The sequence below is a fragment of the Petromyzon marinus genome, unplaced genomic scaffold (assembly GCF_048934315.1).
Source record: "Petromyzon marinus isolate PM22_M1 ecotype Great Lakes invasive population unplaced genomic scaffold, UKy_Petmar_22M1.pri1.0 PM_G_Scaffold_9, whole genome shotgun sequence".
Classification (NCBI taxonomy): Eukaryota; Metazoa; Chordata; class Hyperoartia; order Petromyzontiformes; family Petromyzontidae; genus Petromyzon; species Petromyzon marinus.
This window is the reverse complement of record NW_027423046.1, coordinates 802,931-830,101: the sequence shown is the minus strand read 5'-3', so window position 1 is coordinate 830,101 and position 27,171 is coordinate 802,931. Positions and strand designations below refer to the sequence as shown.

The following is a 27,171-nucleotide window of genomic DNA, read 5'->3' as shown; positions in this document are numbered from 1 at the left end:
GTAGTGGGTTCTTTAAGACAGCGTAGAGACGAATCGGTAGAGGCAATGCTTATTTATTACAAAGGTGCTTAACACAATACAATACAGCCTTCTACTTGAAGGGGTAACGGCCCCTTCACCCGCTGCTAGCTGAGGAGGTACGGCTTCGGTCTAACTCGCCCTATTCCTGGGCTATTCATTTACTCACCTAGCCACCCACACACTCAGTCATTCACTCACCTAGCCGCACACACACACAGTCACTCATTCACCTAGCCACCCACACACTCACTCACCTAGCCACCCACAGACACAGTCACTCACCTACCCACCCACACAGACACTGTCACTCACTCACCTAGCCACCCACACAGTCACTCACTCACCTAGCCACCCACACAGTCACTCACTCACCTAGCCACCCACACAGTCACTCATTCACTCACCTAGCCACCCACACACTCAGTCACTCACTCACCTAGCCACCCACACACTCAGTCACTCACTCACCTAGCCACCCACACACTCAGTCACTCATTCACTCACTCACCTAGCCACCCACACACACTCATTAACACACTCACCTAGCCACCCACACACTCAGTCACTCATTCACTCAGTCACTCACTTAGCCACCCACACACTCATTCACTCACCTAGCCACCCACAGACACAGTCACTCATTCATTCAGTGACTCATCTAGCCACCCACACAGTCACTCACCTAGCCACCAACACTCAGTCACTCATCTAGCCACCCACACACTCACTCATTCACTCAGTCACTCACTTAGCCACCCACACAGACACTTAGTCACTCATTCAGTCACTCACCTAGCCACCCACAGTCACTCACCTAGCCACCCACACAGTCACTCATTCACGCACTCACCTAGCCACCCACACATTCACTCACTCATTCACTCAGTCACTCACCTAGCCACCCACACACTCATTCACTCACCTAGCCACCCACACACTCAGTCACTCAGTCACTCACCTAGCCACCCACACACTCAGTCACTCACCTACCCTATGCCCAACTTCCTTCATGTCTCCACGCTCATGTTCAATCGATTCCAGTTCGATGTCAAACATGCATCTCTCCATACTTTTATTTTCAAACACTGTTCTATTTTCTCTTGGGGTTTATATTTGCAAGCGTATTAACCTGCTAAATACACGCACTGTACAGAATGGCAACCCATGTTTTTCAATGGGATTGTCAATGAGTCAGGGTATATTTTTACCAGCCCCCCCCCAAAAGGGTCTTTAATTTCAGAGCTCTCCGTTATGAAATTAAATGGGCAATATTAGTGCCATGGGCTACAGCAAGAAAGGAGCATCACTCGTGGTGGGAGCAAAAACTTTGGCTATGAGCAAGTTGAGAACCCCCCCAAATTGTAAATTAATTGGAGCCGCTAAAGTTACCGCACCCGAGGACTGCCAAGTGAAATCTGGTTTGGGGCTCATGGACAAAATGGCAATGCACACGGCAGACAAACTCGGCAGGTTAAGGAGACTAACCATAATTATTTTAATTTCAACATTCTTCATTTCCACTGCGACCTTTAAAATCTTTCGGTGCAGTCAATATAGAAATCTAAATTAATCCTCCAAAAAATGACAACTAAAATGTAAACACATCAAATTGCACTTTCGACCTATACCCACGGTTAACTTTCAACAAGATGGGACATTCACAAATAATACACAAAGTGACAATGATGTTGACACCGACGTTCAATACGGCATGAAACATGTTGAGTTGTCTTCTATGAAGGCTGGGCAGTGGAGAAGCACAGTTTGAGGGTGTAGAAGTATGGAACATCTGAGAAAATAAAAACAGGGGAGCCACATGACGTCTTCACTGGAGCACACAAAAACTTAAAACAATGAAGCGATTCTTAGGAGGGTCTTTGTCGGTCGACAAACTCGTTCAGGGAGCTAAGATAACGTTGAGTTGTGATAAGTGAAAGTGCTTGGCTATGTCAACTTTCAATTCCATTCTGTATATGCAAACAACGAAATCCAAATCGCCCATAAATAACAACCTGTTAATATATAATACAACAATCTACAACTGCTTTCACTTCCTGCAATTTCACCCAAGGCTGCTAGGCAGCCAGTGTACACAGATGGTGCTATGGTAATAACAAGCGCCCCCCCCCCCAAATCTGAACATTTGGTGCTCAACAGAGCGTACGACCAAAGATTTGCCGATAATGCAGCACTGCTTCAATGTCATCGCACCAACACAAATGGCCAACACCCCACAACTTACTTGCGTTCTTCAGGGGGTGATGGTTAATGCACGCCAGAGCCTCCATGGCATCGTTCTTGGTCTCCCACTCCGTCAGGCCGGACACGCTCCTATCGGCTGGACACGTGGACGGACCGTTGCTCATGGAGTCATTTGGGTCGTGTAAAACGCAACACCCTTCACCATTTTGATTTAAAGCTTTCGTGACTGCAGGGATTCATATTCTTGGTTCTTTCGGTAAAGTCACCACCACGTAGAAGGGAAACAATAAAATAATAAAAATATAAAACAATAAAATTCTCACGACGTTTCGACTGCAACACAAGCAATCATCATCAGGTGTGAAAACCACAGCAAGAAAATTTGAAAAAAGTGGCGGTTATTTTTAACGTTAGCACCACGGAGAGCGATTTGGCAGTTGTTCAGATGGACGAGTCCATCTATATTCTGAAAAGAGGAGGGGGGAGACGAAAATAATGGATGCGGTCTGAAAGCCACCGTAAGCGTGAACAATCAATTAAGACCCGAAATGGTTTATCAAATCCTTCCAATGATTGCTAAGCCAGAATCCATCTTCTCGGTTGAAATTGTCTGTGTATATATTTATTATTCTGTTGTTTCCCTTCTACGTGACTTTACCTAAAGAACCAAGAATATGAAACCCTTTGCCGTGTTTAAAGGGTGGTGTCAGTCGTTGGTGAATTTCTGCAGCAGGAAGGCTTCAGTCCGATGCCTTGGCTACGCTAACACGCTTCAGTCAGCTTGGGCGCGAGTGAATAGCAAGGACTGCTCTCGGGAGAGAATTTCTCACAGGGTTTCTTGAGCATGGCCTCATAGCACACGTTGCAGATCATCTGGTGTCGTGCTGTAAATCAAGCGACGATTGCATGGAGAATACAGTACACGATTTATTCTGTGCCATGACACGTAAGATAAATAATAAACATACTTTGCGGGACTTACTTTTTCCAGAAAACACTTTGAAAGAGCGGGGCCTCGCAATCGACATTTCGTCGCACAGCTGCGGGGACAGAACGGGTGGCGTTCACGTTATAGTTGGTAACAGTTAACGTGCACCGGTAAAGCATTCGGGAGATGTCATTTTAATTGCAGGCACAAATCCCGTTGTCCATTTTTAAATTTACATTCGCCAGCTTTGGAGCAGTCTTTCAAAGTGCTCAGATTATTGTGAACACCAAGCATAGACTCAGGGGGAATGCAACCATTTGCAGAAACAATGTCCAAAGACTGAAATGGAAACCTTTCGAATACGAATGAATATGAATCGTAATGTATTAAACAGGACAAATTAACGCGAGGTGTTGTCTAGTCTGTAACAAAAAAGTCCCTTTGGAACATCGACTGCATTATTTATACATCTTATGTTTTAACCGCTGAAAGGAAACTACATTACACCATTTTACATTTGTCCCGTCACAGGAAACGTGTCATGGGCCACCACAAACTCCACAACATCAATAGGCTCATCTTAAAAACCCACGATTGTTTCACGTGCAAACTTTGGACTTGAATATTTATAAAAGCTTCACCTGGGAAAACTTTTAAAGAAACCGAACGCGCTCCCCTTCTGCGCTGCTGGCAGCAGGCTGAAGGGGCGGCGGGGGCACGGACCTGCGCGAACATCTCGGCCGTGATGTCCGTGGGCGCGTTGAAGAAGTGCAGCACCGCGGTGGGACGCTGGTTGCGGTTCTTCGCCGCCTTCTCGCTGTCGGCATAGCGGTGGTTGCGAGAACCTGCGTAGTCCCTGTAGCTGTCGGTGCCGTCCGGCAGCTCGAACGCCTGGCCCGGCACAATCGACCGCTGCCTCGACACGCTGCCGAAGAAACTGTTTTTAGTTTTTATTTTATCACGTTCCAAATTTCATGTGCTCTTTGGTTCGATTCGGTAAAGTCACGTGGGTAAAAAATAAAATAACAAAAAATCACGACGTTTCGGCCACAACACAAGTGGCCTTCATCAGGTGAAGGGACCGGACTGTCCAGAGGACAGCGTTGGAGTGAAGACAGCAAGCCCAGGTCGCGTCCTTTAAGCTTGTTGTCGCGGCATCTTTTGAGGAAGGTCAGCGTCTCGATGAGCTTTGACTTCTTGTCCCATTGTCTGTTGAAAGCTCTAACAGATAGGTGAAAGCCCTCCCCGTAGAGCTTCAAATCTAGAATCCAAATTTCACGTTCGCTATTTCAATAAAGGCCCTCCCCGTAAAGCTTCAAATCTAGAATCCAAATTTCATGTTCGCCACTTCAATAAAGGCTCTGGACAGTAAGTAATCGGGGTCCTCGTGAGCTGTGTGACAAGTGTTTCGTTCACGGTATTCATCAGCTCTCTTTTTCACCGTCCTAAAATTTCGTCATTTGCACTAAATATTTACTAAAGTGTCTTCCCTAAAGAGAAAGCAGTATCCAATTACATTAACAGGATATGACGAGTTACATTTACCAATTTAACACGGGAACAAAAAGGCTCACCAGAGGTTGATTTTATTTCCAAAGATCTGAGACATATTGAGGTGAAAAACCGCCCTGTGCACGGCGTACTGATCTCCCATCTCGACCATGGCGGCTCCCGGCTTGCTCTTCAGGAACTTAACCTACAAAAATAACAACCCGTAAGACGGTTCAGCATCGCGCAATCTTGCACGAAAATATCTACAAGTTTCGTTGTAACGCATTGTTTAAATGTGAAGTGTTGGCCGAGGGGCCATTAGAAAACATGCACAAAGAACACTTCGCATTGGGTACATTTTTGTAAAGAAAATGACCAAATGTGTATGTTGTCAATCGGTGAACAAATTTGGTCGTGTGAATCTCCCACTTTATATAACACGATCAGCGCACGACGTGCACCACACGCATGCGTACGCATTGCACCGCGGTTGAACCTTTGGAAGAAAAAAAACGGGGACTCATTTCAAAGCAGGTGCGCGCAACACCCAGCGAAGGCACCTTCTCCACGTCGCCGAAGAGGCAGAGGATGTTAAACACGCGGTCGCAGTTGAAGCGTTCGGCGTCCAAGTCGTACACAATGAGGACCTTGTTGTCGGCCTGCTGGTTCATCATGGCCTGCACGTGCTGGCCCTGGGTACCACCCAGGTTGCCCATTCCTCCCATGCCCATTCCTCCCCCACCGCCCATGCCCATGCCGTCGCCGCCAGATCCGTAGTCGACGCCCGGTGGCGATGGCTGCTGGTGGCCTGTGACGCAAATACACAAGAGGGGGAAACGCATCGTGAACAGCTGAAACTCTCTAAACTTCTCTGAAAAACAGATTTACCACAGCCATCATCCTACACACACGTGTGCCCTTTCCTATAAGATCAGGCAACCCAGGATTCACCACTCTACCCCTTGGAGACACTGGAAAACATTGGTCCAGAAGACTCAGTTGCCTAGGGAAGACTAAACTAGTTTTTATTTTAGGTTGAGGCCCACCAAGCTCTTATTCAGCATAGCTTGTTTTAAATACCCAATACATCTGATAACTGTTGGAAATATCGTCTCTTAAAACACAAAGCAACTCGTACGTTGCAATTGTTAACCGCAAAAAAAGGTTTTTAGGATGCACCTTAACACTAATTCCAAATAAGAAATGTTCTCAACAGGCAGCAGGTTCTTTCAATCTGACAGCAAGCTGAAGGAAACCGAAATTACAGCATTCGCAACAAAGGGATTACCTCCACAGTCGCCACCACCGCAAGCGTGTGCTTTGGGATGTTCGCCAAGGAGAGACGTTTGCTTCGCTGGCATCACTGCATTGCCCTCTGAAAACAACAAAAAAACGATCACCAAATTCACCCACGGGAAACATAAGCGCTCACTGCTGCACAAAATATGACAATCCAAAAAATTAATTCTGCACCCAGAACATTCACACTACCAACACATTAAGAAATTCCGGGCACACTCCACAAGGGGGCGCGCTGCGTCTGCCCATAAAACAATCGGCGGTATTTTAAAAATGCAGATTTCACACGGCGCAACATAAATAACGAGTGCCATACAAAATACAGCGCGTAAAGAAATGCTCATCGCAAGAAGAAGAAAAAAACAAAATTTATTGGAGGTGTACAGATGCACGCGACAAATTGTTCTGAGGTGCGGCGTCAGCGAGTGTCCGTGGTTGCCGCCTGCGATGCCCGCTCGTTTCTTACCCAGTCTACGCTTCGACGGGAACACAAAGTTGCCCAGAGTCGGGCGGCGGCTGACGACCCATCGCGAGGAGGATGCAACAGAAAGGCCGGCACCTTCTTTCCTGCGCCAACAGCAGTCAGACTCGGCACAAACGGACCCCCCCGCGTTGTCCGTGCCACCGCACCTCTCGCTCTCCGGCGACCCTTTTTGGTTTGGGGCTTAAAATTGGGACGCTTGAAGTGGGCGACGGGGCCTTACGAACCTTTAAAATGAAAAAGATCGCCGCTTATAAACCGATGCGAAATGCGTTGTGTCTGGCATCTGCAATGTCAAAAGCCTCGTTTGCAAACAAAACTTTAGCAAGGCAGTCTAAACGTACGAGCGTGGAGGTAAATTCTCACCAACGGAGCGATTTTAAGCCCCAAACGCATCGGCACGCATTCCGTTCGGCTTATTTCCAAGTCCCGTTCGCGGTGAATGCGGGCTTTCGTCGCTCCCGGCTTCTTCGCGGCGGTTCCGGTGCTTTGCCGGTCTGTCAGCGCCGTGTCCCCCGGTGCCTGCGGCTGGACGCGGGTTATCCGATGGCCTCTGCCAAGCGGCACGTGGCGGTTGCGGTGCAGCGGACGCGGCGTGCTGCGCCGAGTGTTCCGTGACGTGGCGCTGCAGGCGTGGGGTGCGCGGGTCAGCCGTGCGTGTCACAGCGGTGGCGGCGTGTTGGTTGCTTGGTCCCTGGTGCCTCCCAAGTGCCGACGAGGATGTCGCCAATGTCGCCGTTCGTGTCGTCGCCGTTAACGTCGGTGGCTGTTGGCTGCCGGGCGCTTGATTGCTCGTGTGTTGCTTGCAAATTGCCTCCGTGTGCTTCTGTGTGCGGCAATGCTCGCAGATGCTCCTTGTAGCGTTGATGTTGGGAGTGAGGAAAATACTCTTCGAAGCGTTTACGGAAATTTGGCGATTAAATCAAACCGCACCGTGTCCCTGAAGCTCCTTTGATAAAGTGGCGAGACTTACCTCTTCGGAAACTAATATCTGTGCGTACACACAATGTACTCGGGACAAAGATACCATTTTCCTGTTCAGGCTCAATCGTACCAAATTAAAAGGGTTACTTTATAATAAGTGATATTTTCAATCGTAAATATCGGCTTTTCTGACATCCTCTAAGCTTCTCCGCTTAGTATCCAGACACCACATAATGCAGTCAAGGTTTCTCAACCCTACAAAATATAAAAACGCAACGTGCAATGTCCACCTCAAATATGCCAGTGAAAGTTGGCACCTACTTCTGATCCAACAGACACACACCCTGGTAAATCTAAATATAAAAGTAAAACCTTGGATTGCGAGTAACTTGGTCTGCAAGTGTTTTGCAAGACGAGCTAAAATTGTAAATAAATATTAACTTGATAAACGAGCGAGGTCTTGCAATACGAGCAGTGTACGTGTAGACACACTTTGTACTGCCGTGAGTCACGTGATCACACAACTGATAGACGAGTGCTTTGATGTACGAGCGCTTTGGATTACAAACACGTTCCCGGAACGAATTATGCTCGCAATGCAAGGTTTTACACTGAAGTGTTATAATGCCCAGCCTTGATACACCCCGAACAACCGAGTACCCGCCTATGGGCCACATGCACTTGACGTTGGGAAAATCTTCAAAGCTGATCAAAATCTAAAACGCCACCAACTTAATGGCAATGTCTATCGCATGTCCAGTACCAGGGCAACAGCTTTAATGGTAACATAAAAATGAATCCAATGGATTATTGAACACTCCAGCAGCCACATGCCTCCTTGTGAATCCTGTTCTTCACAACATTCACTTATACTGCCACATTGTTCTGAAGGGTAAACTAGAAAAACAAAGTACACGGGCACGAGTTTAAAACCAATCTGCCCAGAGTAAACTACGCAAGCTGAGCATGGGCTAAAAAAACACAAAGATTATTTACTTATATGTTGCGCTAGCTGTTACTACCCGGCTTCGCCCGGGACTTGGATCCACCACGCCCGGCCGTCTTTGTCTCCCCAGTAGCGATGTTCACACACCACAGCAGTTAGTCGTTTGAGGCTGAGTCGACCTAGGGGAGGCCCAGGACCGGTTAAAATAATCGTCACCGGCGGTGGCGGTGAGCAGGAATCGAACTTGGGTCGCCGGGTTCATAGCGCAGCGTAACGCTAACCGCTACACTACGGGTCACGTGACAGATTTGACGTCACAGCTCACTTGCCGTACAAAAAATAAGTGCATTATTGAGCTCCCCCCCACCCCCCAGAAAAAAAGTGTATTTTTATAATGTTTGCACGGTGTACAGTCTGGAAAGTACCCACATGGCAAATTTCCAGTTTGTTGCATGTCGGGAAGTACGCTAAACATTTTGAACAGACACACACAATCACAACTTTGCCTTTTATATATATGGAGAAGATAGGTATAAACGAAAATAACCTTGACCAGCTCTACACAATTGCAGTGATTGCATGTTTGATACAGAAGAGGGGAGTGGCGTTTCAAATAACTTCCTGTGACATCGACCAAGTTCTGTAGATTTTTCGATTTAAAGCTTTCGTGACTGCAATGATTCATCTTCTTTGGTTCTTTCGGTAAAGTCACGTAGAATGAGAATAAAATAATGAATTGATAAAATAACACAATAATATTCTCATGACGTTTCGGCCACAACACAAGCGGCCTTCATCAGGTGAAGGGGGCGAGACTGTCTGGTAGGACAGCGCTGGAGTGAGAGAGCCACGTTCAGATCACGGCTTTTAAGCTGTGTGAGAGGAACAAAGAGCCTTGACGAAGGAATTAGCATAAAATTTAGCATTGAAATGGCTGAATGATTAGCTTGTGACTGGTCACAGAAATAGCTATGTTAAAAGTTAAAGCATACACATCCGCAGAGGCACCCATTGTTAAAAGGAATTAGCATAGAATTTAGCATTGAAATAGCTAAGTTAAGGCATACACATCCGCAGAGGCACCCCTTGACAATGGGATTAGCATAGAATTTAGCATTGAAATGGCTGAGTGATTCGCTTGTAACTGCTACAGAAATAGTTACGTTGAAGTCAGAGCATACACATTCACCGAGGCACTTAGTACAAATCAAACAGGAGAATTTAGCATTGAGATAACTAGGCGAATTTAGCATTGAAATAACTGGGTGATTTGCTAGTGACTGGTCACAGAAATGACTACACATCTGAGCTATTCACAGTACTATATAGTGAACCAATAAAAACTAAAATATAAATTACCTTCATGTTATCAATAAACTCTATATTCTCCAATCAGCTAAGCTACCAACCATAAGTCGTTATATATCACAATGCTATATGGCGAAAAAATGGGTGGATTCTTACCCTCAAATTTCCGTACCACGGATAGCTACGGGCCCCGTTCAGACGGACGAGTTCGTCCATGGTCGGAACAGAGGAGGGGGAGAGAGACAGCTGCGAAGCCCTAGTATACTCCATGTTGTAAACCATACCATTAACCGTGGTGTGAGAGGTATTAAGAGGCAATGCTGGCGAAAGAGCTGCGGTCTGAAGGTCATCGTAAAATTACAATTAATTAAGAACAGAAATGATTTAACACATCTTTCCAGTGGTTACTAAGCCTGAATCCATCTTCTCGGTTGAAATTGTCTCTGTGCTTGTATATGTGAATGGCCTCATGAACGAATCTCTCATGGTAGCCAGTTGGTTTGCAAAGAACCTCCGTCTTGGAGAAGTCAATGTCATGTGAGCCCACTGAATTGTTACAGTGATCTGCCACGGCAGAGGAGTTCGTCTTACCGTGTTTCAAGTCTGCTTTATGTTCGCGGATGCGGTCCGAGATATGTCTTTTGGTTTCTCCAATGTAGCTACTACCACAGAGGCACTTTAGTTTGTAAACGCCCGGGTACTGTATGTCTGGAAGAGCATCTTTTACAGATGGAACTAAATCACGGATTTTGTGTACTGTGTTGAATCGGACCTGGATCTTGTGTTTATTCAGGATTTTGGAGATCTTTTTAGTGACCCCTGCAATGTAGGGTAAGGTGATGGTTTTGAGTGGCTCCACAAGAGGATCCTTCTTCATGACTGGAGTGATGGCTTTGCGGATTGTGTAGTCGGAGTAGCCATTAGCCCTGAGAGCCTGGTGTACGTGCTTGAGTTCACTGGTAATGTGTTCCTGGTCGGAAATGCATTGGGCTCTATGGTATAGAGTCTTGATGAGGCAGTTCTTCTGGGATGGATGGTGGTGGGAATCCGGTTTCAAGTAAGCATCTGTATGGGTAGCTTTCCTGTAGACAGAGTGGCTCATTGAACCATCATGTCTCCTTTTAATTAAGACATCCAGAAAGGGTAGTTTGCCATCTTTTTCGACCTCCATGGTAAATCTGATGGCTGGGTGTATGGAATTGATGTGGTCGCGGAATTGGTCTAGAGCAGGCTGGCCATGTGGCCAGATGACAAAGGTGTCATCAACGTACCTCTTCCATAAGGTCGGGCGTAGAGTGGCAGTCTGGATGGCGTCAGTTTCAAATTTTTCCATGAATACGTTGGCTACAACCGGAGATAGGGGGGAGCCCATTGGGGTGCCCTCAGTTTGTTTGTAGAAAGTTCCATTCCAGGTGAAGTATGTGTTGGTTAAGCAATGTCTCACCAGGGGGGGTACATCAGTATGCAGTCCTTGATGAACCAGGTCTTCAATGATAGCGATGGTGTCAGGTACCGGGACTTTGGTGAACAAGGACACCACATCAAAACTGACAAGCAGGTCGTTTGGGGACAGGGAAATGTCTTTGATTGTCGATACCAGGTGAGTAGAATTTAGTACCGCAGAGGTGGTTTTTCCAGTGAAAGGTCGCAGTATATCAGCCAGAAAACGTGCCAGTTTGTAGGTGGGGGAGCTGATAGTAGAGACGATGGGACGAAGGGGTGTATCTTCTTTGTGTATCTTTGGAAGGCCATATAATCTTGGTGGTCTGGCAGCAGAGGGTTTCAACAAGAACTGTTTGTTCTCATCAATTAATGCTGTTGAATCAGAGATAATTTTGTTCGTTTTTGTGACCAGGCTGTTGGTGGGATCTCTTTTTATTTTTGTATAGCTGCCATCGTTGAGTAGTTCTTGAATTTTGTTGTTATATTCTGTTTTGTCCATGATGACAGTGGCATTGCCTTTGTCGGCTGAGAGAACGACAATATCATCCCTCTTTTTTAATTGAGATAATTCAAAACGTTCGTCTTTGCTGATGTTGCTAGGTGGCAACTTAGCGTTTTTGAGGGTTGCAGCGATTTCAGATCTTGCTACGTCTGCAGAGATGTGACTCAAGCCCTTGAGTGCAACGTCGACATGGGCAATGATATCATTAACCGGTAAGTGTCTCGGTGTGACAGCAAAGTTTAGACCTTTAGCTAAAACGGATTTCAGACCATCAGAAATGGAACTGTTACTGCGATTAATTACGACTTTGTTGACGTCTATCTTTTCGGTGTGTGGATCCGATTTTTTGCTGGAGAGGTGATTGAATTTGGAAATCAAATTGTCCCTACATTTGTTCGACATAGTGGCAGCCGAAGAGGTAGTCATATTGTCTACATGTTCCCAATCCGATGTAGACATTGTTGCTGTCAATTTTAAGTGTGATTTGTAGAGTGTCTTGTCTAACTGATCGAGTTCGGTGCGTGTAAGTCTGATTTTTTCCGAGATAAGAGCGAAGCTAGTTCTAGCTAGAATTCGTTTTGCATTGAGAGAAGTTGCAACAGCAGAGGTTAGTGTAAATGCGGTTGGTATTACCTTAGAGTCGCGGCATCTCTTCAGAAAGGTGAACATAAAGCAGACTTGAAACACGGTAAGACGAACTCCTCTGCCGTGGCAGATCACCTTTACAATTCAGTGGGCTCACATGACATTGACTTCTCCAAGACGGAGGTTCTTTGCAAACCAACTGGCTACCATGAGAGATTCGTTCATGAGGCCATTCACATATACAAGCACAGAGACAATTTCAACCGAGAAGATGGATTCAGGCTTAGTAACCACTGGAAAGATGTGTTAAATCATTTCTGTTCTTAATTAATAGTAATTTTACGATGACCTTCAGACCGCAGCTCTTTCGCCAGCATTGCCTCTTAATACCTCTCACACCACGGTTAATGGTATGGTTTACAACATGGAGTATACTAGGGCTTCGCAGCTGTCTCTCTCCCCCTCCTCTGTTCCGACCATGGACGAACTCGTCCGTCTGAACGGGGCCCGTAGCTATCCGTGGTACGGAAATTTGAGGGTAAGAATCCACCCATTTTTTCGCCATATAGCATTGTGATATATAACGACTTATGGTTGGTAGCTTAGCTGATTGGAGAATATAGAGTTTATTGATAACATGAAGGTAATTTATATTTTAGTTTTTATTGGTTCACTATATAGTACTGTGAATAGCTCAGATGTGTAGTCATTTCTGTGACCAGTCACTAGCAAATCACCCAGTTATTTCAATGCTAAATTCGCCTAGTTATTTCAATGCTAAATTCTCCTGTTTGATTTGTACTAAGTGCCTCGGTGAATGTGTATGCTCTGACTTCAACGTAACTATTTCTGTAGCAGTTACAAGCGAATTACTCAGCCATTTCAATGCTAAATTCTATGCTAATCCCATTGTCAAGGGGTGCCTCTGCGGATGTGTATGCCTTAACTTAGCTATTTCAATGCTAAATTCTATGCTAATTCCTTTTAACAATGGGTGCCTCTGCGGATGTGTATGCTTTAACTTTTAACATAGCTATTTCTGTGACCAGTCACAAGCTAATCATTCAGCCATTTCAATGCTAAATTTTATGCTAATTCCTTCGTCAAGGCTCTTTGTTCCTCTCACACAGCTTAAAAGCCGTGATCTGAACGTGGCTCTCTCACTCCAGCGCTGTCCTACCAGACAGTCTCGCCCCCTTCACCTGATGAAGGCCGCTTGTGTTGTGGCCGAAACGTCGTGAGAATATTATTGTGTTATTTTATTTTATCAATTTATTATTTTATTCTCATTCTACGTGACTTTACCGAAAGAACCAAAGAAGACAAGTTCTGTAGATTGTAAACAGTACACCAATGTGCTTCAAGACAACCAAGTGTCTGCAGGTGTGACATTTTTCTGCAACCAAAATCTCAAGTGCAGAAGCTGCATTATCCTCTTGAGAACGCTCCAAACTTCCCCCTCTACTTGGCCACGGATCTTCAAGTATAACACGGCAAAGCCGGCTGCGTACAGAAATAGTCAATGCCTGTTTCATCACGCCGTGCACACCCCCCACCCCTTGCGTTAAAAACGTCACCCCCCCCCCCCCCCACACACTGAGGGCTCACCACCACCAGCTGTCGAGAGAGCGCGGCTCTGATATGCTCAATATTGGTCTTACCTTGCTTGAGGCCAGGGTTGGTGAAGTCCCAGGTCTCAGAGTCATTTTTAAACACATTCAGACGCGTCGCCTGTAAAGAGGACACAGCAGGGGGAAAAGATAAACATTATTCGTGGCCAGCATATAGGGCATAGATGCTCGGAAAAAAATTATATTACTTTAGAACCTTCTTTGGTTCTTTCGGTAAAGTCATCACGTAGAATGAGGATAAAATAATAAACTAAAACAATAAAAGTCTCACGACGTTTCGCCACAACACAAGTGGCCTTCTTCAGGTGAAAGGAAGAAACCTGTCGTCCCGACCTTGTGTTGTGGCCGAAACGTCGTGAGAATTTTATTGTGTTATTTTATTATTTTATTCTCATTCTACGTGGTGGTGACTTTACCTGAAAGAACCAAAGAAGATGAATCCTTGCAGTCACGAAAGCTTTAAATCGAAACTTTAGAACCATTTAAAATGTACAAGCATAATAATTATTAAGCAAGTCATTACCCCCGAGACAATTACGGCATGCAACTTGCGGTGAAACCGAGGTACTTAACGCAACCCTTCACCTCCTGGGAGATGAATGAATAAAAGCTGCCACACGTAGGAAGTCAACGGTAAGCTAAACTTTCGCGCCGTACGTAGCAAAAGCGTGCTTCTTCTTTGGTTTTGCAGTCACGAAAGCTTTAAATCGAAATAAAAGCGTGCTTATCGGAGTTGTGGGAAACAGTGGCCATTCTGCCACCGTTTTTTTTTTAATATCACGTGTTGATTATCCCTCTTCGTTGGAACAAGCTCCCTTCGTGTTTGCAGATAAAAATTGCTAACCCTCGGTGGCCTATTTAAATTCCAAACTTGTTTAATTGCACATAAGTTTGGCATGCTTTGCCTAACTTGGTATTATTTATTCGCGGTGTTCCTCGTGTACTGTGAAGCGTTAGCCTTGATCGTATACCTCAAAAATGTTGAAGTGCCATAACCCCGTTATGAAAATGATGCATTCGTTATTACTGTTCTGTAATTTTATTTCCTGCTAACAATGTAACATCTCCCCTCAAGTACTCTGCAGGTCTCGCAAAGCAGCCTATGGCTGAATGTTAATCACCCGTCACCAAATAAAATTGAATTAAAAACCAACTCTACCCTTCCCACTGGATGCGAATTTTCCACTAACTGGCTCAGGGCACTGGCTCAGATGAGAACCACCCTCACGGTAATATCAATTAGGAAAAGTTTGACTTTAGACAACGGCAAGGATGACCGTCATGCACAATGGGTTGTTGTAGGTTGTGGGGCTGTGTGGTGGGCAGCTGTAAAACCCACTGGGTGCATTGTATTTCTATGCTGCCACAAAATATGCTACACTCCTTTACCCCGCACACAAGTCAAATAACCCCACAACAGGCGTCGAGTGCGGAAGCCCTCATCTGGCAATGAATTGCCGTGTGTATTCAGCATTATTTGCTCACCAAAGTGGTCAATTCAGAATATTAAATTAATCTTTGGTCTGTGGGTGAAAAAACCCAGGTTGTGGTGCACACACTTGTGAATGTACAAAGTATCGGTTGTACTTGCCCTCGCATAGTCCACTATAAGAGTACAGCAGCCCGAATAGATGTCTGCTCCATTCAGAGATGAGTTCGCTCTCTCGGCGCTCTCAACCGAAACAAACGTGGCCAAAAATTAAGGAAAACACGACCATTTCATTTTAAAAACAATACATTTACCATCTCCAAAATAACACGTAAAATTACGTGAATGGCGGACATGTCGTTACGGTTATGCATCTCGTTGAAAGGATATTCCACAAAGGCCTGCAGGCCATTCTTCCTGAAGATCACAATGCGTTGCAGAGGCCCAAATGGTTTGCAAATGTTGTAAAGCACATCCTGCAGGACCACATGGAGCACACAAACGCAGCGAGGTGATTTTGCACGCATTACCAAGTAAATTTGAAAAGCTTTTTTTCCAGTGAATTTTTAAGATCGAGCCATACAGGACATCAACGCTTTCCAAAATCAACATTAGGTCTATATATTTTTTTTTTATTCAATGCCATTGGTAGACTTCAAAGCACAAACAAAAAACACGACTTCAATTGCCTCAAATGAACCAAAGGATCGATGTAATTTCCTTAGCAAAGCCATTCACTGTAATCCAAAACGGACATAATTTCACTCGTAAAAATGAAACACACGTGTGTGCGCGCGTGTGCGCATGGCACACCCGACAAATTATTCACGAGTGAATGTCCAGCTGCTGTGAGCGTAACAATGCCCACCGTGGTGATGGGGTTGAGGATGGTGAAGAGCAGGACGTGGTTGCTGTTGCCGTTATCCCCCGGGACGCCAGGGCGCCAAAGCTTCTGGCTGGTAGAGAAGTTAAAATAGGCCGGCTGCCCGCACACGTAGACGGAGCCCGTGGACGAGTAGTCGACGCAGCTGCGGGAGCTCTCCGGGTCTTCAAACTCCACCAGCGCCTGCCGCGTCTTGGGCATCATCACCACGTAGCTGCACGGAGGGAGCGATTCAAACGAGTGCCGTTATTCAAAGATGTGGCCGACTTTAAAATGCGTGCCTGTTGTTGATGTTAAACACGAGGTTGGTCTGCTCCAAGTCACCTCATTTGATCTCAAGAAATGTTTCAATGCATGCAACGGAGTGGAGACTGGTTGGATGCAGGTTAGATGCCACGTCCCATTTCAGTTTGGCAGTGTAGTGCGTTGGAATTGAATGTACTGTAACAATATAATTAGATTTAGAATACATCTTGAGGGTAATGTAGTCTTCTTCTGTCGATGTATCACCTGATAAAGGAAGCCTCTTCAAACGTACATAAACAAGGTATGTGTGCACCATTTCAATACAAGATATTAATTTTTAACACGGTTACTAATCACATTTGAACGTGTGCCGCTTTTGTCAGACGGCACAACAAAAGCAGCAGCGGCACTTTAATTCGGAGGGAATTCGTGACTTGGGAAAATTGAAAAACAAACGGTTTTTTGTTTCGATTTAAAGCTTTCGTGACTGCAAGGATTAATCTTCTTTGGTTCTTTCGGTAAAGTCACCAACACGTAGAATGAGAATAAAATAATACAATAAAATAACACAATTCTCACGACGTTTCGGCCACAACACAAGTGGCCTTCATCAGGTGAAGGGACGAGACTGTCCCATTTCAGTTTGGCAGTCTCGTCCCTTCACCTGATGAAGGCCGCTTGTGTTGTAGCCCGAAACGTCGTGAGAATTTTATCGTGTTATTTTAAGTTTTATTAATTTATTATTTTATTCTCATTCTACGCGGTGGTGACTTTACCGAAAGAACCCCAAAGAAGATGAAGCAGTTTTTGGTTGGTCACTTCAGGCTGTAAAGGCCCCGAGTAAGCCACGCACGGCGGCGCCGCTCACGCCGTGACGTGGGCAACGCCGCGCCCTCTCGTCCACCGCCACACGCGGCCACGGCTTTTTATTTACGGAAGTGGTTCTTGAGCTTTAACCTGCAGCCTTGCCACCCCCCCTTTGGTTCTCAATATTTTTTTTAAAACGTACAATGTTTATTAATTTAGAGGTTTGATGGAACAAAGTAGCGGTGCTTACGTGCCCGTGCTCAATGTGTTTCGATGATTTACCTTGTTAAAAATAATCTGGCACGTCTTGCGCCCCCAGAAAGGGCATCTCCCACCCCGTGCTTAAGAACCATCGAGTATTTTCGTGTTATGCAATTTCTTGAGTTGTCGAAGCGAAAATCGGTAATATTCGAATTTCCAAGGTCCAAGTTCACTCCACGTCCGCAAACACCACCACCACAACAATAATAACAATAACAACAATAATAATAACAACAATAATAATAACAACAATAATAACACCAATAATAATAACTATAATAACAATAATCTTTGTTTTTTTCGGTAAAGTCACGTATAAATAAGAAATAATAAAATAACATAATAGCGTACGACGTTTCGGTTGCAACACAAGCAGCCATCATCAGGTACAGAAGAGCTAAATTTATGAGAGAGGGGAGACACATAACCTCAGATGTATATACAGACACCCAAGTAGGGGGGAACTAACACCGACACAATAGGGGACACAGAGAGAGAAGCATACCAAACAGACAAGAGTTTAGCAGAATTTGGAAACCAAATAAAGCAACACAGACGGTCGGTCAAAACACAATTAACGCAAAGCCTGGTTGATTACGTTATTTCAAAGATTGCTAAATTGCAAGTTAAGTATGAAATTTAAGATACAGACGGCACACACACACATAGACATTCAAGTAGAGCGGACCAGCACAGGTACAAGCACACAGTGAAGTCGCCTTAAATAGGCAGAGAAGGCAAGGCTGAGAGACAATGGGACATATTAGCATGAGAAGGCAAGGCTGAGAGACAATGGGACATTTTAGCATGAGGTATGCATAGAGCAAAGTGGAGCACGGCAGCAAACATTCGGAAGCACCAAGACCGACACACAGGCAGAGACAGCACAGAGAAACAAATCCAAGCACAGACACAAAGGCAGATACACAAGCAGAGACAACACACAGACAACACAAGACAACACAAAGACAGACACAAAGATACAGACCTTATACCTCCCCGTAGAGGCGGTTTAAACTTGGTTCAAAGCTTTCGTGACTGCAGGAATTAATCTTTGGTGTTTTCGGTAAACAACAATAATAATAATACAGCTTCCTTCCCCATGCGGGCAACGGTCACCACCGACTGGTCACCTGACTAGGCCAAAGTGCTGCACGGCCTCCACGAGGTCCGACTCGAGGGCTGTGTCCAAGAGTCCCCGCACGTGAACCACAGCCGACGGTGGGGGCTTGTGTGGGTCCTCAAACGTGTCCTGTGCACGTCGGCAAGGAAGCAAACTCAACACGACTATTGTGCAAAGCTGTTGTTTCCTCCTATACCGAGAAGAGTTTTCAGTTTCATTTATTTGGTATAGCCCTGTGAGCCATTCGGCTCTTGAATCGGGTGCAACCGCAACAAACAAAAACATGAACAAGAAAAACATCTTACAGTGATTATTTGACTGTGCAAACAGAAAATCCAGGAAAAAACAGCAAAATAATCCTTGAAATAGCACCGTACACCAACGCTGTGTGCAAAAATCCCAGTGGGATCCAAGTCAAACAACAACAACAACCACAAGACAACTTAGATTAAGGCCATCAGTCTAACTCCATACTACAACAAAACAAACATGGCCAAACCATAAAACTTTTTCAAAATCACCAAAATAAAGCCACGGCTAACATCGCCGGCAAGTGATATCGGAGCAGATGCAGACACTTGCATTAAAGGGGTTTTTAAATCTGCATCCGTTTGGCAAAAAATGTCCATAGCTCAGTGCCATCATTTCAGTAATTGCTAAGAACGTTCGCGAGTTTAACTTTAAATCTAAACGGCCCTCGAGTTACAAACTCTGGAACTCGCATCCCCCACCGCCAGGTGCGCTTTTGTAGATGCTGTAAAGTTTTATTATTCCGCAAAGTTTTTAATCACATTGGGGAGGGTCGAAGAGCTACCCCACGACGCCATCGCGTGGGACATTTAACACATCGGTATTTTAACTTAATTAGTATTTTAACTTTTGATTTAAAGCTTTCGTGACTGCAGGGATTAATATTCTTGGTTCTTCCGGTAAAGTCACCACGTAGAAGGGAAACAATAAAATAATAAAAATATAAAACAATACAATTCTCACGACGTTTTGACTGCAACACAAGAAGCAATCATCGTCAGGTGTGAAAACCACAGCAAGAAAATTTGAATAAAAGTGGCGTTTTTTTAACGTCAGCACCACGGAGAGCGATTTGAGAGTTTGTTCAGATGGACGAGTCCATCTATGTTCTGAAAAGAGGAGGGGGGAGACGAAAATAATGGATGCGGTCTGAAAGCCACCGTAAGCGTGAACAATTAAGACCTGAAATGGTTTATCAAATCCTTCCAATGATTGCTAAGCCAGAATCCATCTTCTCGGTTGAAATTGTCTCTGTGCTTGTATATGTGGATAGCCTCATGAACGAATCTCTCCTGGTAGGCAATGTTTTTATTCGTGGTCCGCCAGGAAGTGTCTGTGTCGTTGGCCTGACTGGATGTGCTTCACGTAATGTTGTTTCAGGTTTGTTGAATTCTCGTCTCTCATCTTTTGCTGTATTTACCTCCGTGATTTGTTCTTGACACCTGATGAAGATCGCTTGCGTTGTGATCGAAACGTCGTGATTGTTTTTTGTTTTAATATAATTTTATTGTATTTCTACATACGTGACTTTACCGAAAAAAACAATGAGTAATGTTTTTATTGTTTCATATTTTTTTATTATTTTAGTTCAGTGCAAAGAGAATACACACCCTTAGAAGAGAAAACGCCGTATAAAAAAATTACACTGGAAATAGCCCAAAGTGTTAACGAACACGAAATCCACGTTTACCAAAACGCGTTTTACTGAACGTAAGCAGAGCCTAGCGATGCTGTGGTCCGCGTGGTCCATCCCCAACACCAACAACGAGAAGCTCTTCGCAACGGCACTGGAATCTGCGAGTTACAAAGCTAAACAATCACGTTAAATAATATAAACACGGCTGGTGGTGGTGGTGGCACGTCGCCTGAGTGAAGCCTCTGGCCCAGGCCTCACAACGAGGCTCTGGGCGAGGAGTAAAATAAACATCTTCTCGTTATAAAAACACCTCGTCAAGTCGCTCGTCACTGACGCTCACCATCGCGCCCGCCTGGACGCGGTCGTTGCCTTCGCCTTTGACTCCCAGGCGCTTGGCCGCGTGCCGGGCGGCGGAGGCGGCGGTGGTCAACATCGTCGTGATGGCGTGGAGCGCCGGAGGGAATCGATTCGCGATCCTGTCGCTAAAAATCGACGCCTGCGCGGATCGCCGAGCGTCAGCGGCAGCAGCGGGCGGCGGCGGGGCGATTCCAACGCGTGACATCGATTCTCGGATCGATGTGTCCTCTGGCGATGTTCGCGCGGCTTGGTGTGACCCCACAGCCACTCGTCACGTGACGCCTCTCTCGGCCGACTGGGGCCGGCGACGGAGATTTGAAGCAGTCGTGGGCCTCCCCCTAGGTCGGACTCGGACTACAATTAAATTTGATTATATTTTTATAATATTAAATAAATAATAATAAAAATGATAAATAAAAGTACTCAAATTTGATTATTGTAAAATCATTATAAATAAATAAAAATAACTTAAAAATAATCAAATTTGATTACTTTTAAATAAGAATAAATTAAAAAAACAAATTTGATTATTTTTAAAATAAGCATAAATAAATAAAAATGTATAAACTAAAATAATGAAATGTAATTATTATTAAATAATAAACAAATATACATTATATGTTAAAATAATCAAATTGGATTATTAAATAATAATGAATAAATATGAAAATAATTGCCCAATTTCGATCACTTTTACATAATAAATAAAGGCAGAAATATTTAATTAATAATTTCGCCTTTCTTTATAACCTAATTTTAATATTTTAAAGTAATAATAAATAAAACTTACAAATAATCACATTTGATTATTTAAAATAATAAATATATAACATTTCGTTTAAAATTTAACTAAGCAAATTTGATTATATTTAAATAAGAATAAATAAATAAAAATAATCAAATTTGATTATTATATGAATTAAAAAAAGAGGGATGACATTGTCATCCTCTCAGCCGACAAGGTCAACGCCACTGTCATCATGGATAAAATAGAATATAACAACAAAATTCAAGAATTACTCAATGATGGTAGCTATACAAAAATAAAAAGAGATCCCACCAACAGCCTCGTCATACAAACCAAAATCATTTCTGATTCAACCACATTAATTGATCAAACCAAACAGTTATCTTTGAAACCTTCTGCTGCCAGGCCACCAAGATTATACGGCTTACCAAAAATACATGAAGTAGATACACCCCTTTGTCCCATCGTCTCTACTACAGTGAGGGAAAAAAGTATTTGATCCCCTGCTGATTTTGTATGTTTGCCCACTGACTCAACACCGCACCATAGACTCAACACTGCCCATAGACTCAACACTGCACCATAGACTCAACACTGCACCATAGACTCAACACTGCACCATAGACTCAACACTGCACCATAGACTCAACACTGCTACCCATAGACTCAACACTGCACCATAGACTCAACACCGCACCATAGACTCAACACTGCCCATAGACTCAACACTGCACCATAGACTCAACACTGCACCATAGACTCAACACTGCACCATAGACTCAACACTGCACCATAGACTCAACACTGCTACCCATAGACTCAACACTGCACCATAGACTCAACACTGCACCATAGACTCAACACTGTACCATAGACTCAGCACTGCACCATAGACTCAACACCGCACCATAGACTCAACACTGTACCATAGACTCAGCACTGCACCATAGACTCAACACCGCACCATAGACTCAACACTGCACCATAGACTCAACACCGCACCATAGACTCAACACTGCCCACTGACTCAACACTGCACCATAGACTCAACACCGCACCATAGACTCAACACTGCCCACTGACTCAAAACTGCACCATAGACTCAACACTGCACCATAGACTCAACACTGCACCATAGACTCAACACTGCACCATAGACTCAACACTGCACCATAGACTCAGCACTGTCCCATAGACTCAACACTACCCATAGGGGGATCCCTGCCTAGGGGGTGTGAGGGGTCAAGGAGATCCCTGCCTAGGGGGTGTGAGGGGTCAGGGGGATCCCTGCCTAGGGGTGTGAGGGGTCAAGGGGATCCCTGCCTAGGAGTGTGAGGGGTCAAGGGGATCCCTGCCTAGGGGTGTGAGGGGTCAAGGGGATCCCTGCCTAGGGGTGTGAGGGGTCAAGGGGATCCCTACCTAGGGGGTGTGAGGGGTCAAGGGGATCCCTGCCTAGGGGGTGTGAGGGGTTTTACCGGCACGAAGTTTTCGCCGAGGCTTCGCGGTCCGCCCCTCTAGGCCGCTGTAACTTTATTGACACCACGTGGTGGCTGTAACTTTATTGACACCACGTGGTGGCTGTAAACTTTACTGACACCACGTGGTGGCTGTAACTTTAGTGACACCACGCGGTTCCTGTAACTTTATTGACACCACGTGGTGTCTGTAACTTTATTGACACCACGTGTGTCACTATGTGTGTCGCTGTGTCACTGTTTGTGTACACTGTGTGTGTGTACACTGTGTGTCACTGTGTGTGTGTACACTGTGTGTGTACACTGTGTGTGTGTACACTGTGTGTGTGTACTGTGTGTCACTGTGTGTCACTGTGTACACTGTGTGTGTGTACTCTGTGTCACTGTGTGTGTGTGTCGCTGTGTCACTGTGTGTGGGGAGCGATAGTGTAGCGGTTAGCGCGCTGCGCTATGAACCTGGCGACCTGGGTTCGATTCCCGCTCACGGCCAACACCAGTGACGATTTTCTGAACCGGTCCCGGGCTTCCCCTAGGTCGACTCAGCCTAAAATGAGTACCTGGTGCGGTGTGTAAACATTGCCACTAGGGAGACAAAGGCGGTCGGGCGTGGTGCTGGGGACCCACCCCCTCGTGTACCGTTCAGGCCTTCATAGGTGCTCGCTAACAGCACTTGCCCCTATAGTCTAAGGCTATATGGGGGATCTTTGTATCTTTGTTTTTGTCACTGTGTGTGTCGCTGTGTCACTGTTTGTGTACACTGTGTGTGTATACACCGTGTGTGTGTACACTGTGTGTGTACACTGTGTGTACACTGTGTGTGTGTTCACTGTGTTTGTGTACACTATGTGTGTATACACTGTGTGTGTGTCCACTGTGTGTGTGTACACTGTGTGTATACACTGTGTGTGTACACTGTGTGTGTGTACACTGTGTGTGTACACTGTGTATACACTGTGTGTGTACACTGTGTGTGTGTGTACTGTGTGTACACTGTGTGTGTGTACACTGTGTGTGTGTACACTGTGTGTGTACAGTGTATATACTGTGTGTGTGTACACTGTGTGTGTGTACACTGTGTGTGTGTACACTGTGTGTATACACTGTGTATAAACTGTGTGTGTACACTGTTTGTGTCCACATTGAACCGAACCCCCTGCAAGGCCATCCACTTAACGACGAGAGAAAATTCACACGAAATGTCCTTTTCAATGAAGTCTTCCACATGTAAATTGATACAAGCTTTTAATGAAGAAATAAAATCATCTAATTCAAAACACAACACAATTCAAAGATGTTTCATTTTAAAACTTCAAAACGGAGCATGGGGTATTTGCGTGAATGCGTCCTTCGTGTGCAAATGTTGTGACTTTCCTGGCCTGAAGGCCGTCAATGTGTTGGACCCTTATTGGTGCACAATGTCTCAACAACAGCAGTGGGGTTTGCTTCAAGTGATAGGTACGAACATCCAGACGTCAATCAGCAAGGAGCACTTCTAGTCCCAGTTAGACAAAATCCACGTCAACACGTAAGACAAAACTACAATTCGTGTTGTAGAGAATGTACCTCCTCCTATACGTGTAACTTTCAAGTGGTATGCCTTGTAACTGATGAATGATCCGAGCGTGCTACCTATTTCAAAGACAATGAGTTGCTCCAGAGGCAGACGCTTCGTGAAACACAAAAGTACCCTTTGACCTGTATCACAAGAACAACGGGTCTCACCCGAGTTCTCTGTACAGGTTACTTCCAAAACACACACACACTTTTTCCTAACATCACTTATTCAATGTGTGACCCTCAGACAAAATGTTACATGTACGCACACAATCAGACAAGTATTAATTCTAAATTATTGACGGGCATATTAACATTGAATTACTGCAGCGAAATTGACTGCATCACGTTACATCGTATTAACAAGAAGTTATTTTACAAATACGCACCGTCTGCTTAACAGTGTATGTACAACGTACTATTGTTGCGTCATTCAAAACGAGTAGGCCGTTGCATGCTGGCGTCTGGGTCAAAATGTAGCAAATTCTAAACATTACGCTACAAATAATAAATCACGGCGTTTTGATGGCAACACAAGCAATCGTCATCAGGTGGGACAAGCACAGCAGCAATAAGAAGAAACTGCTGGAGTAGGCGCCTACTACTTCAGCAGTTCCTCTTGCTGTGGTTGTCCCACCTGATGACGATTGCTTGTGTTGTGATCTAAACGCCGTGATCTGTTATGTTTCTACCCACGTGGTGACTTTACCGAAATAACTCAAGAGTGTGGATTCCTGCAGTTACGAAAGCTTCGAATCAAGATTGCCTACAAACTACACAACTGAGATGACGCATCAATCATTGCCCCCTACTGACAGGCTCTTGTCTACATGCAGGCTGGTGCAGGGCCACGACCTTGTGCCACACAGGGGCAGCTGCTACTTGGGGATGCTCTTCGAGTGTTTCAGACAAGGTACGACACGAAACTTTGAGTTGCTGAGGCGATAAAGCAAGCACCGTGTAAATGCAATTGTTATAACATAGTGAATGCTTGGGAGCTTATTGTCTCTCGCTCCTGGTTACAGATCTACCCAACCCATGGGCCCACAAAGTGTTCAACTTCACGTTCTTGTCATTAAAGGCCTGTGACAAAGGTGCATCTATTGGAGCGACATCGTCTCTGGCTTACACATCTACCGGGTCTCCACTTGACTTTGTATTGTCTCGGAGGAAGTCCACCCACACCTCCACTTCCACAAACTGCTGGGAGTTGCCTCGCTCTGCCTCACAGTCAGAATTCTCCTCCTGCTTCACGATGTGAAGGTCCCATTTTGGAGTTGAATCTTCACCTTCACATTTTACCTTCACGTCTTCGCTCTTCACCATCACTTCTTCTCTCTTCACCATCACCTCTTCATATTTCACTTCGATACCTTTAATCGTGTCCAAGCTGGGATTTTCTTCCGGTTCTTGTTTCATGAGGGATGGGCTCATGATGGCACTTTGACTTTCACAAGCTGATTTCAGACTCCACTCCTTGTGAATCTTCTGATGCTTCTGTGTTTTCTGGTGTACTTGAAGATGTTGTTGCTGTGAAAAAGTTATCCCGCACGGAGTGCACTTGAAGGGTTTCTCTCCCGTGTGTGTTCTTTGGTGTACTTGAAGATTTGATGAATCTGCAAACGCCTTCCCACACACAGTGCACTTGAAGGGTTTCTCTCCCGTGTGTGTTCTCTGGTGTTTTTTAACAATAGATGACTGTGCAAACGCCCTCTCACACACACTGCACTTGAAGGGTTTCTCTCCCGTGTGTGTTCTCTGGTGTGTTTTAACAACAGATGAACATGCAAACGCCTTCCCACACACAGTACATTTGAAGGGTTTCTCTCCTGTGTGAGTTCTCTCGTGCCGTGTCAAATTTCCAGTCCGATCCGTGCTGTATGCACACCGGTCGCATTGGAGCCTTGTAGTACCGAGCTGCTGTACTGACTGCCTTTGCTCCATCAGACCAGCGTCAGCTGCAGACAGAAAAAAATAATATCCACACCATCTACACGACAGTATCGAGGCACAGAGGAATGCATATATAGTCACATGTGACTTACACGTCTATACTTATTCATATATTCAGGATGTAGTAAAAACGTTTCCCAAATTCATCACAGGGCTGTTATGGCACACAATGAGAGGGCAAATGGTCATAAACATGCCTGGAAGTCCTCGTATCTTCAAAATTAATGTTCACCCAAAACTCCGAGCACACAATTTCGGTTGTCTGTCTACAAAAGGAATATTTATGAGAGCCAAATTCAGCTGACATAGCAAAGGGTGTTGAAAACAATACTATTTGCAGAGGTGTGAATCCAGGCTCAGATGTCCTTGAATGCTGGGGATGAACAGTTCTGACTTCAGCTGAATGTGTGTGCTGTGTTCACCTCCTGTTTCCATTCTTATAAAGAGTTCCAGAGGAAAACAAAAATAGACTACTGTTACGCTATAACCTCCGTGTTCAACAGAGTTAATAGACGTTACTGCAAACACAAACTGTACACTGTCACTGGGTAAACAGGTGGTGGCGTGTCTAGAATCACGCCTGGCCACCTTCATTTGCTCGGTATTAATGCTTCCTCACTACACCAAGTAATTCATCGAGGATCAACGAACATAGCCGAGGCTAACTGGAGTTTGCGTGTCTCTCTCCGTGGTGAGATGTTAACTACCTCACCTGGTATACAGGAAGTTGTGGGTTCGATCCCGACCCTGACGCCTGCTGTATATTTGTATTTTGCGCGTCACTCCGTTTAGTGTCTTTGACCGATAGACATTGACACACGTATTCTTGTTGATTTCGGTAAAGTTACGTAGATAGAAAATAACAATAACTGATAATACAATTACATTAAATAAACACCACTTGTGTT

At 44.9% G+C, this 27,171-nt stretch overlaps 1 protein-coding gene across 4 annotated transcripts; it reads right to left on the bottom strand.

Moving 5' to 3' along the window:
* Positions 1-37: 37 nt before the first annotated feature.
* LOC142905293 (heterogeneous nuclear ribonucleoprotein L-like) lies at positions 38-22,854 on the bottom strand. Of its 4 annotated transcripts, none has more exons than XM_076063094.1 (14): positions 22,757-22,854; positions 20,487-20,887; positions 18,521-18,639; positions 16,059-16,287; positions 15,581-15,666; positions 15,353-15,449; positions 13,792-13,861; positions 5,931-6,017; positions 5,203-5,450; positions 4,726-4,847; positions 3,875-4,076; positions 3,206-3,263; positions 2,264-2,359; positions 38-1,810 (listed from the first exon to the last, which is right to left on the bottom strand). In XM_076063094.1, exons 2-14 carry the CDS (start codon positions 20,736-20,738, stop codon positions 1,755-1,757), a joined length of 1,722 nt encoding a protein of 573 aa, XP_075919209.1. In that variant the 5' UTR covers positions 20,739-20,887; positions 22,757-22,854; the 3' UTR covers positions 38-1,754. The 4 variants fall into 4 exon arrangements, with proteins under 4 accessions (XP_075919209.1, XP_075919210.1, XP_075919212.1 ...); XM_076063095.1 differs by having other exon boundaries at positions 20,517-20,887; XM_076063097.1 differs by lacking the exons at positions 38-1,810; positions 4,726-4,847 and having other exon boundaries at positions 2,272-2,359.
* Positions 22,855-27,171: the final 4,317 nt, after the last annotated feature.